Raw genomic sequence first — 12,379 nt, 5'->3', positions numbered from 1 at the left:
CAGCAGAACATAGTCAGATTTTTGCATTGTGGGAAAAAGAACAGAGGCTCCTCAAGGGCTCATTTCAGTATTGCTGCTACAAATCAATTAAATCCCCATGCAACCTGACCTCGGCTGATAAAATCTTCTGGTAAGAATGCAGTTTTTTCCTTCTTCCTGTGTTGTTTGCAACTTATGGTTTTACCTTTTGAGTTAACCAATAAAAATTAATTTTTACTGGGAGTAGAAAACAGAAGGTTTTGGCACCTACACAATGGAAAAAGAACTATAAGCAACTATTGCAAAAAATCCTAACAATAATTCTGTTCACTGTATTAAAAATAAACCAAACAAACTGGTAGAAAAAACTCAAATGAGTAAGCGCAGGAACAATGGAAAAATGTACCACTGCAGACCCAAAGGAAAAGGACACCCGTTTCTCAACCATGTTCATTAGCACAATTTGTTTCAGTCATTTAACCGACCTTGCTTTTCTCATCCCTGCCCTATTAACAATTCCACATAAAATAGTCTGAAAAAACTGCTATTCTTGAATTATGTCTGCAATTACATGTGAGGCAACAAATGATATCAGAACTTAAAGAAAGGTAACCGGAATTCTTCAAGATTCTTTATCCCTCTGTGCATCCTATTCTTGGTATGCCTCCATCCCATGTGCCAGAGCCCGGAGATTGATAGCAGCAGACTCTGCTCCATGAGCTCACATACCCTAGGAGACTCATTCTTAATGCCAAGGTTACTACGATCAACCTCCAAGTTTTGTTCCTCCAATGTTTCAGTGTCTAAACAAATGGACTCCAACAAATGAATAAATACTGAAGAGCAGAATATTCAGTTCTGCACATATGAGTGAAGTCTAGTGAACAGCAAAAGTAGCCTTTTTCTTCTTTAATTCATTTTAACCCTATGTATTCCACTCTTGCTGAGATATAAGCTGCTACCTAAGTAGCAGGAAGACAAAATTTTAAGTCATGAGTGCACACCTCTCCACGCAAGCTGAATGAAAGTCCTCCAGCTTGGCATCTGCCAGAAGTTCCCATCCCATCTTAATCCTTAACAGGTGAAAGGCGCAGGGGTTGAGGAGGAAACCACTCCATTTGAAAGAGCTGAGAGCTAACCTGCCAAAGGGCAAATTAAAAGAAAAAGCAAATATCTAACTAAAGGCAGAAGCTTTGCATGAACTGTGGGAATGCTTCGGAAGTAGCCTAACCTGTGGAAAAAAAAAAGTCTTACTTGAAGTAATGAAAGAAAAGAATCATAATGAACTGAAATATCAGCTCTCTGGGAACAGATGAATAACTTCGTGGGCTGTCAGTAGAAAAGCTTTTTTCTCACTGAAGTTTGTTATACATTATGACAGAATAACAAACTGATAGAATAGGGGGGACGCAGGGAGATGATTTTATATATGGCACAATGTGAATTCGCTCTGTGGTGCTGGAGTTAGAACAATGTTCCACACATAGATTTGCACCTACAGTCCTTCAGTTTCATTCACTCATGTTTATCGTTTGGGTATTGCCTTCTTTCCCAAAACTGCATTCTAAGACCAACCCTGGTTTCTTTACTTCACTGTAGCTCTAACCTAACTCTGCTCAGCCAACATCCCACCCCCACTCCTAGACTATAAGTAATTAAAGAGAAAAAAAATTTAAAAGTGATTGGGATGTGAGCTTGCATTTATAGTGCCATCCAGGTGGTGGGAGCGGAAGGCAAGGAAATAAAATATTACAGAACACACTGTTGTACATGGACCATTAGATATAAAACGAAAGCATGATGTTTTACTAGCGTGGTGTACTGAGCTGCATTTTTAAATCAAACAGAATCCATTTTTGAATTAAGGCAAACTGGAGATGCTACAGCCAGATTCTGCATCTGGGCTTTGTAGATCAGATTGCTTGGGCTAGTTCAAACTTGCATAACAGGTCTAAATTAAAGGCTTTCATGTATTTGCGTGCATACACAGACACACAGCACTCTTCAGGCAGTACAGTGCATGAGGTCAGAACACTGCTTCCTTCTGTTAGAAACCTAGCATGTAGGAATATAACATACTTGTTACAATCTCATACATGCCAAAAATCAGTACAGATACATAAGAGAAATCAGAATAGATGGGCAAGGTTAGGATTCAGGGCTGTGTCTGATTAAGTGTCTTTACTGCTTCGACTTCTGTTGTGATTTCTCTTGTGTTTCCTTCTCAGAAGATGCCATAACACAGCAATGCTGAATTCTGCCACAGAGTGATTTTAAAAAATACCATTCCTAGAGTAGTTTTACTTGTGATTAAAAGCACCCAAGTTATCCAAAAGAAAGTCAACAAGGTGCTAATCTATATAATATACTATAAAGAGGAAAAATGTTTTCTAAATGTCACTAAGAAAATCCACAAAAATTATCTTTCAACTTCTCCACTGCAACACAATTCCCAGGAGACCTTGTAAAGCCAAAACCTTCTCCAGTGTAGACCTTCCATTCTTCTGGTGTGCACTATTTGTTTTATAGCAATAAGATATAAGCAGACTATTGACTGCTTATTGCTGCTTACTATCGCTACATTACCCACCATTGTTTGAGTCCTTTGTTGATTTTCATTCTGAGGACAGTAGTAAAATGCCAGCAGCCACAGCAAAGCATCTGGTTCTACAGCGGCCTTCAGTAATTGTTCTGCCGCAATATCCAGCCATTCTCCAAAAGAAGCAACCAAAAACCAGATTTCAAAAAGGTCAGCAAGAGAACTGGAAAATAACAAAGACACAATTAAGTGTTTCTTTATTTCTTGTTATTTAACATCTTAAAATGTCTTAAGTTAACTGCAAAGGGTGCTGGCATGAAAATAAAAATGGTTAAACTACTCTTCAACAGATAATGCCTTACCTGCTGAGCATACAGCCATGTACTACTCTATTACCTGCAGTGACGATCAAATGAGACATACCCAGTGCTACTAACAGATTAACTTTGTCAGTAGAACAGACTATCCATAATACCAGTTTCTAATAAACTGTGACAAAATACTGTGTATTAAAATATACAACATAAAATTAAATCTTACCGTTTATAGTCTCCACTTGAACGATTTTCAAAACTTTAAATCATATCTCAAGTGTCGTATTCTAACATACTATTGCCTTATACTGTCTTCCAGTTTCTCTCTGTTGCTTTCCAGGGTTATTTTCTGTTTTTTGGTAATTCATGAGGCACATGTTTTTTGGTAATGCATGAGGGATTACATTTAGATGGACTAAATATAAAGTTTGTAAGGATATTAATTCTCCTGATTCTTAAAATTCAGGTCCTCTTTAATGAAAACTTTGGTTTACAACTGGGTTACTGCAGTAAGAAAAAGGAAGGTGAGAATGGACCACAGCTCATCTCTACACTTTCTCACATGTACTCTTCTAAAGTTAAGATAAGACTAAAGAAAAGAGAAACAATGGGGAGACTCATCCCTGAAGCAAAAAGTCAAACTGAGTATGGAAGGAAGGACAGGCAGAAGGACAGCTGGAAGGAGATTAAGAACCAGGAACAATTATTCCTATTAAGTTTTGCAAAAGTTCGAAGAATTAGAGGTTTTTCTTATGTTTTATTCCTGGGACTCCATGAGCTGCTGTGCCACCCTTCCCTGGAAACTCTAAGAGAGCTTAGAAATTTCAGGAGTTGTTGAAGTTGTCTGATACCATCATGTCATCTGGAGAATGTGACAACTTCAGAGTTGGAATAAATTGCTTTATCTTTAAGACTTTCTGAAGAGGTGGGAGGCACAGTTTTATGGATGAAGGTGTGATGTGTGCAGGTAGTATTCTATGTCTGGAGTACACTGGTGACGGATGTTGTCTGCAGGTGTCCCAGCAATTATTGATCCTGTAAATGATATTGTCCATATGCCACAGAATCTCAGGGTCTCAAAATCCTATTCCTAGGACACAAATCCACCACATCAGTATTTTTGGATAAGCGTGATCACTGACATCAGACATAAGAGGTTGACAGTGACATAGAGTCATAGAGAAAAAATAGAGTACTGAGGTGACTGCTATAAAAGTCACCATTGTTGATACTCCACAGCTTTTGGAGGGGCAGCAGCATGGCTCAGACTGCAGGGAATTAGAGATATGTGACAAAATCCAAGACTGAAATCCTTAGCTAAAGGAACAGGATCAACACTGGTAAAGTCTTTGAAGATACTAGAATCTGGCAATGCAACTTAAAAACCTTTGAAAAAACAAAGAAATGTGATCGTGATCTAGGACAACAGCCCTCCCCTCAGCAAAATAATCTACTTATCTGACCATAATTCAATGCTGTGACAATGTAAGTGGATAGGCTAGCTCTGAAACCCAGTGATGTACAATCAAAGATGAAATTTAATTAAAAGTTAATTACTGAGAACAGATAACTATACTTAGGGTAATATTGACAGTATTTACGACCGGAAGTGTTCATAGCTCAAAGGGTAAACGTAAGTCCTTAAACTTTAAGCATTAAACTAATTTTAACAGGTACTACAGCAGAATAGAATTTAATTCTTGCCTAGAGAGCCTAGGCACCACTGCACTTACAACTCACCGTAATTTTCCTGTACCATCACAGTGCCTGGTTTGGAGCTGTGTACCCTCCACTTCTGTCCCCACTGCTGTTTCTACCTGCTCTGTAGTGGCACCTATGTCAACTGCTCCACTGTCATTGCCAAAAGTGGCCCTTCACTTTTTCTGGGACTTCCCCCCGCAAAATGTACATCAGTTGATTTCTGGTTTAAAATGTCACATATGTTTACTGTTCACTGAGGTGACTACATATAATAATAAATAATGGCACAAAAGCAATCTGTTGATTACAAGTACCCAGAAAGCACCTTGTTGTAAGACTTACATTTGGTGTAAAATAAAACCATTGAAAAACAAGCTCTATAAACAGAGAGCACTGACTATAAGAAGCAACAGGATATGCTGTATAGTAGTATATTTTGCTCCTCTGTTAATCTTATTAAGTAGAAAGGATGGAGAATCAGGAATAAAGCAATAAAAGAAAATCAATACAGTTTCCTCATGGATGTTAGTATTTAAAAACTTGAGCCAGATCCATTTTCTTTGTAACTGAGATGGGTTTGGTAGAAAACATAATTGTTGCACGGCTTCTAAAGGAAGTAAGAGGATATTCTGGCAAGTACAATGCTATTCAAACTAGTGTACTATCAAAGCAAAGGGGGAAAAAGACAATATAAGCCAAGAAAGGGTAAGGCAACAAAAGGAGAACAGACATGCTTCTATTATTGTAACACATTATGATGGATGATATTTGTTTTATTTGTTTGTTCTAAGTTTGAGTTATGTGTTTCTTTAAGAAGCCAGGGTCAGCTCCTGGTCACACTCCAAGGGCAGAAAGGTTTGACAGACTTCGGGGATGAACAGGCGAGACATAGCACTGAACTGCAGCTCACACAGAAAGTGAGAAGCTGCCAACAGACCGCCTGGCCTCAGAGGGAACAGCAAAAAGTTTTTTTCTGCCACTCAACAAAAAAAATAAAAGCCTCCATGGGTTAACTGAAACCAAGCGTGGATGCAAGTATCTGCCTTCCAGGACACAGGGGGACAGTTGGGTATCTTGTTTTGCAAGTCTATCTGGCCTAAGGCATTCCATGTTTCTATTGAAATATTTCAGGTTTTAAATCAAAATGAAACTGTTTTTTTTTAATTTAAAAGCTTTTCAATATTTTCTTTGGAAAGCTCACTCTCGGAGCAGATCTAAACAGACTCATATCCAAGCTCTAGGTGAGTCAGGTCTCATCACACACCTGATAAGAAAGGATTACAGAGCAGCAACAGGTAGAAATGTATCTTTTTTCATTCTTTCCACATAGTCTAGAGCATCTAGTACCAAAGCAGAATTCATGTACACAAACACTATCGTTCATTATAGCAACTATTTGGACAAAAAAAAGCTAAGGGCAACAGGTCAGAAACATGGGGTGTCAGCTCAAAGAGTAATATAACAAACAATAATACTGCAGTCTAGAGTCATATAGTCATATCTTTATTAAAAAAATCAAGAAGTTTGAAGTTTGAATGTTTGCACAAGCCTGCAGAAAGCCAATACAATCTCCTTCATAAAACAGTACTGCTCACAACAGGCTAGCTTTTCTGGTTGGAAGAGTTCTCTTGTTATTCTATCCAGTATCAATTTAAAAAGTTTTGGGGGAGAAATGGGAGAGTAGGCAAGTAAGTATTTCTGAAATGAAATGAAAAGAACAACAAGATTTTGTTTACTCAGAGGCTTATTGGTCAGGTCTGCTACAAAGTTCAGGTTCAGCAAGTAGTCTAACTCCTATTCTTGAAAACAAAGCTCTATTTAAAGAATAATAAGAAAATGATGAAACATAGCCACCACAGACTTCAAATGACCTGACTTTTCACAAAGTAACCTACGCAAAGGACAAAAACTTAGAAAATATAACACTGCTTACCTAATGTTTGTATCTTCTATTAATCCTTTGAGCATATCTGAAATGTGTTTCAAGTGTTGAGACCAGTATGTAGTTGGCAGTTCTGAGGAAGGAGGATGAAAATAAAACTCTTAAAAAGTCTAGTCTGTCCAACTAGAACAGAACAGTGGAATTAACCATTTAAGCTAGCATTAAAATTTGCGCAACTTTATTCAATTATCACAAACCATTTAAAATTTCATTTTAAAATTTCCCAATTTTCAGCGATACCTATTACTGTGTTTCTTAGAACAATTCATTGACAAAGCCACGTGAGGAAGTACAGCTAGGAATATTCAAATGAGGCTGTACCCTTCTGTAAATGCTACCTCAATTTTAAATATATGATCAGTGGAGTAACATTCCCAGAGGCTCTTGTACTGAGCTGAAATTATTGCTCATGTAAAACTGTGCCATATTGAGCAGTGGTTTCTTGATCTATAAAAATGGGAAACCTGAAAAAAAATTAGGTTTGCAATCTAAAAAATCAGCAGAATTCAAGCTTCAGAGAGAAACGGCAAGGTTATTTCTTGTAATATACATATGAAGATTTTCATAATGACAATTACTAATATTATAAGATAAGAATATTTAGTGTTTTTACAATCTCAGTAACCTGTATTCATTCCTACAAAATTATGCACTCTTTCTTTGTTATTCACTTTGGGTTTAGTTTTCTTTAAAGTTAAATCTGTATTATTGTTACATAAGAATTAGATGTTCCTGAAAAAAAAAACATTAAAAGAATATTATTAAAATTGCTAAGTCAACACATCCTATTTAGGAAATGGCAAAATTTTGTCTTCATCCCTTTTAAAGTTATTTTAAGACACATACAGATCATGCAGGTTGGCTAATGCTGCAAATATTTCATGAAGTAACTTACCAAAAGGACGTCTGAGTAAAGCTGTTACAAGAGGCTGGTGATGGTAAGGAAAGTAGGCCTTCAGTGGAAATTTATGCTAAGATACAAAATCATTATTTTAAGAGCTTTCTGGTCAGTTTTCAAAACAAACGCACAGTGAACAATCTCATCTAAGGTAGTAATTAACAATACAGACTGAAGCAAGAGAACACAAAAACTCTATACTTGATTTTAGAATTTTGCATAAAGAAAGAAGGGGGATATTTAGGAAAAGCTTGCTTAGAAAAAGTAATTATTTATGGATTTTTAAAATACTTCCATTAAAAAAGATTTAGAGTATGAAGAAAATTACATCTTCATATTCTTAGGCTTTTTCCCTGTAATCACAAAAGTCTTCACTCTTAATATGCGGAGGTTAAAAGAGACACTAATTAGTTTAATTTCATTTTCCAGTATAAACAGGTTCATGGATCATATTAAGCTAAGAAATAATAACACCTACAAAATCTGAGGGTGTGATGTAGACTATTGCCTTATGTTCAAAAATGGAAACCTAAAATTCTTAGGATCGGATTCAGCACAAGGTAGCGTAGTTATAGATAACAGACTTGTCCTCCATTTACCGGGGTTCATGCGATTTGTGTACTGTGAACATTGCTGCTTGTGTAATTGAGACTAGCAGCAGCATACCTTTTATCTTTTTGTTGTGCAGACATCTACTACAGGCACCTCTAACGTGTAGCATGCACGTGCAAGCGCAATATGAACTTCTTTTGAGATGGACTGAAAACTGGCTGAATGCTGAGGCCCAGGGGGTGGTGATCAGTGAGACGAAGTCTAGCTGGCAGCCAGCAACTAGCAGTGTATCCCAGGCGTCAATACTGGGTCCAGTCCTATCTAACATCTTCGTTAACGATCTAGACAACGAGGCAGAGAATTCCCTCAGCAAGTTTGCTGATGACACAAAACGGGGAGAAGTGGCTGATACGCCAGAGGGTCCTGCTGCCATCCAGAGGGATCTTGACAGGCTGGAGAAATGGGCTGATAGGAACCTCATGAAGTTCAGCAAGGAGAAGTGTGAAGTCCTGCACCGGGGGAGGAACAACCTCAGGCACCAGTACAGGCTGGGAGCCAACCAGTTGGAAAGCAGTTTTGCAGAAAAGGACCTGGGGGTCCTGGTGGACACCAAGTTGAATGTGAGCCAGCAATGTGCTCTTGCTGCCAAGGCAGTGAATGGTAGCTTGAGCTGCATTAGGCAAAGGATTGCCAACAGGTCCAGGGAGGTGATCCTTCCTCTCTCCACAGCACTGGTGAGCAGCCACTCCAGCAAACCTGGAGTACTATGTCCGGTTCTAGGCTCCTTAGTACAAGAGAGAGACATGGACATACTGGAGAGAGTTCAACAAAGGGCCACAAGGATGATTAAGGGACTGGAGCATCTCTCCTATGAGGAAAGGCTGAGGGAGCTTGGAGATCAGAAGGCTCAAGGGGGATCTTATCAATGTATATAAATACCGTAAGGGAGGGTGCAAAGCAGATGGAGCTAGGCTCTCTTCAGTGGTGCCCAGTAACAGGACCAGAGGCAATGGGCACAAACTGAAACACAGGAGGTTCCATCTGAATATCAGAAAAGACTGTTGTTTGTTTGGGTTTTTAAAAAAAAAAAAAAATGTGCGGGTGAGCAAGCACTTGCACAAGTTGCCCAAGCGGTTGTAGAGTCTCAGTCCTTGGAGATATTCAAAAGCCGACTGGACGTGGTCCTGGGCAACTGGTGCTAGGTGGCCCTGCTTGAGCTGGGAGGTTGGACTCCAGAGGTCCCTTCCAACCTCAACCACTCTATGATTCTGTCATTTCAGTCTTAAAGTCTCCATATCAATGTCCTTAGAACTCTTCTGTCTCCTTTCTTTTGGAATAAGAGACTATTTAGCAAATAGATCATCTCTTGAAACAGAGACTGGGAATACAGATGCTATAAAATGTGATAAATTTTAAATCCAATGAAGACCATATTTAGTAACTCATTTCCTTTGGGATATAAATGCATGCATCTTACAAACAAATAGAATGACACATTCTCTCTCTATTTGTTTTTTTGTTCTGTAAACAACATTTAATTGAAATTACAACACACTAATATGTGCAGTATTCTCAGACAATCTAGGTATCACTGGTATGGTAAGACTCTAAAAGTCTACTTGTCAAGTGTAATTAGTTTAATTAAAAATTAATAATCCCTATACTAAAGTATGCATGTAGCCAATTAGCTTGCACCAAAAATCCCCATGAAAAAGCAGCCCTTGACATAGTTAGTAGTAGCCAAGACAACCCGCAGCATGAGTTACGTATGAAAACAATACTGTAAAGTAAGTGAAAACTAGTTTTCAGCATACTGTTTAAGCAAAGCAAAAAAATGTTTGCTTCCTATCATACAAACACAGTATTTTAGGCAGTTCTTTCCTTACATAAGCTATCACAAAGTGCAAAACAAGGTACAAAGAGACAGAATGAGTTTGGATGTGACTGGTTATAATAACTGCCATGATGTATAACAGGAAATAAAAGTTGAACATTGGCTTAAAATATTTATCCGGCTATTTAAAACAAAATTCCCAGGTGAAAACCACTGACAATTCTGAAACGATCAACGGAAAATAATCCTGCAGGAAATTATAATTTCCATCAAATAAAAACATGAACTTTAAGTTCATAAATTTACAAGTAACGTGACCCAAATATCCTTAGGTCAGCTTTCACTACCATCACAAACTTAAACAAAATCTGCTTGTACAAAACATGGAAAAGATTATCCCAACAGTGATCTCAGTACACCCATTCTTAAATTTCTTCTTCGATGACTACACAAATGGTCTTTTTTCCTAAGTACGTTTAAACTCCATGTTCCATTTATACCTTTTTCAGTCTCCCAAAACATAGAGGAAACAAGACTATTCCTAAACCCTGTAGCACTGTTTTTTCACACTCTTCAGCTTTTTTCCTGCCAAACCTTATTCTCTCTAAATGGTCTACAAAGTTATTAGAAAAGACAGCTATTTCTGACAGCTGCCACACTGCAATAGAGAATCATTCTCCTACCTTGCAAACCTGTGCAACTGCCGGACATGACCTGGTTATTTTGAAAATTTTGTGGACAAATCTGTTTGCCTAGCCTTTTTTCAATTAACTGTACTATAAATTCCTAAGGTCTCAGATGACCCAGCCAGAACTCTCTTCATCCTCTGTCATTAATGGTTTTACCAATCCTCTGTGAAATGCTAATGGAGCACATTATGTCCTGTTAAGGGCATCCAGATACCCCAAAGATGGGTGCCTTATGAACATATGTAATATTAATATGACAAAAAAATATGATCTGACTGATTTAGACGAAGTTTAGGAAGCAGTCTGTGCCTGCATTTTTGTATGCCAACTGTTAGTTAATATTATGGTTGATTCATAAACATGAAACAAGGAGTTTTAAATTCTAATATTGAAGATAATACCTTAATTAGAGCCCCCTGAATTAAACTGTACACAGATTAAATAAAGGAAACTTAACATTTATAACCACTTCAAAAAAGTGGGCAATAGTCCATGTCGCAATGCCAGCAGGTGAAGGACTTTCACCCTGAAGCAAATGCATCACTTGCACAACAGGAGTAGCTCTTGGGTGTCCGATGGGTGTGGAATCTTCACTTGCGTTCTCCACCCAGTCCCCCCACCTGGGGCTACACAGTGTGCTGCTGCCACATAGTCAGGGTGGCATAAAATTAACATGCACAGCACCTATATATTAAGCAAGACAGCTGCAGTTTTATGCTTAATTCATGTTGCCTGAAGCTAGAAGACAGATTCAGGCACACTGCTAATTAAAGACCAGTATGTCACAAGTTCCAAGAAGTCCCAAAATTTTCTTAACTACCATCTCCCCCAAAAGATGCAAAAATCAAAAGAACCGGAAATTTTCTTAAGTCTAAAGTGAAAGCTATTATGTGATAGGATACTTTCCAAACTTACACTATATGAATTGGAGTTAAACAACCAAACATGTTTAAATTAATGCATACAAAAGTAATTCTACTTAATTCCGTTCAGTAAGACCTGTATAAAAATCTGTGCAGAAGCTGGGAAATTTGAAGCTTCAGACTGAGGAAAAATTCCTGAGAGGCCACTTTTGAAGACCAGAAACTGAAACCAGTAAGTATTCTGTGTCTTTTAGCTTTTGAACAGACAAATCTGGCTATTTGGTGTCCTACTTACAATTATTTGGGGGAATGGGGATGGAGTTATGATCTCTGTTTCTTTTATTATCAGAAACCCTGCTACGCAAAAGAAAAACATCTCTAAAGCTTTTCATCCTATCAGAGATGGATGATCGTGATCATGTTCACTACACAGGCAGAAACTTCAGCACCAGGGGAACTGCCCCTGTGAAAATCACGGTTTAGGTTGCAGGATTACTCCAGGGTAAAGTCAGGTAAATTGCTCTTATGTATTGGTTTCACACTATAATCTTATTCACAGGTGAAAATGTTTGAACTGAACTTTAGCATGTATATACAGCTTTAGAGAGATGCTATTAATCAGCTCATTATACTCAGTCACCATTCTTAACAGTAGCATTGTTATTTTCTTGTGAAATTTCATACCTTCTCACTGAAAAGAAACGTTAAGAAATAGATCTTGACTAACCTGATTGTTTTCATTCTGATGAGCCTGAAGGAAGAGCTGTGTAAACACCTGTATTATGGTCATAATTTCTGGAGTTCCATCAGTTTCCAGCAGTGCATTCCTAAGCATTGAAAAGTTAGATTATGACAGATCAGATTAGTCTGCCCATCACACCACTGTTAAATGAAATGAAGAAAAAAAGGTACATTCTTTTTATGCTGTAGATTCAACCTGTCTGAGCTCATTATGCTAGTGTGGAAACTGATAGAAACACCAACTCTGCAGACTTATTTTATTTTATTTTTACTTTTAAAAAAACATATGCAACAAATAAACTAGATTTAGTAAGTATATACAATATA

General features: G+C 37.8%; 1 protein-coding gene across 1 annotated transcript in view; it reads right to left on the bottom strand.

Moving 5' to 3' along the window:
• The window catches only part of FANCC (FA complementation group C), an 87,230-nt gene that overhangs the window by 3,962 nt on the left and 70,889 nt on the right, over positions 1 to 12,379 (bottom strand). Inside the window, exons 10-13 of the mRNA XM_075136496.1 lie at positions 12,039 to 12,138; positions 7,371 to 7,446; positions 6,467 to 6,548; positions 2,570 to 2,741 (exon numbers count right to left, since the gene is read on the bottom strand). Of these exons, the coding sequence (XP_074992597.1) occupies positions 2,570 to 2,741; positions 6,467 to 6,548; positions 7,371 to 7,446; positions 12,039 to 12,138 (430 nt within the window). The remainder of the gene's footprint in view (positions 1 to 2,569; positions 2,742 to 6,466; positions 6,549 to 7,370; positions 7,447 to 12,038; positions 12,139 to 12,379) is intronic.

The sequence above is a fragment of the Calonectris borealis genome, chromosome Z, assembly GCF_964195595.1.
Source record: "Calonectris borealis chromosome Z, bCalBor7.hap1.2, whole genome shotgun sequence".
NCBI classification, from domain to species: Eukaryota; Metazoa; Chordata; class Aves; order Procellariiformes; family Procellariidae; genus Calonectris; species Calonectris borealis.
Note: the sequence above shows the minus strand (reverse complement) of the source record. Positions and strands in the feature narration are given on the sequence as shown.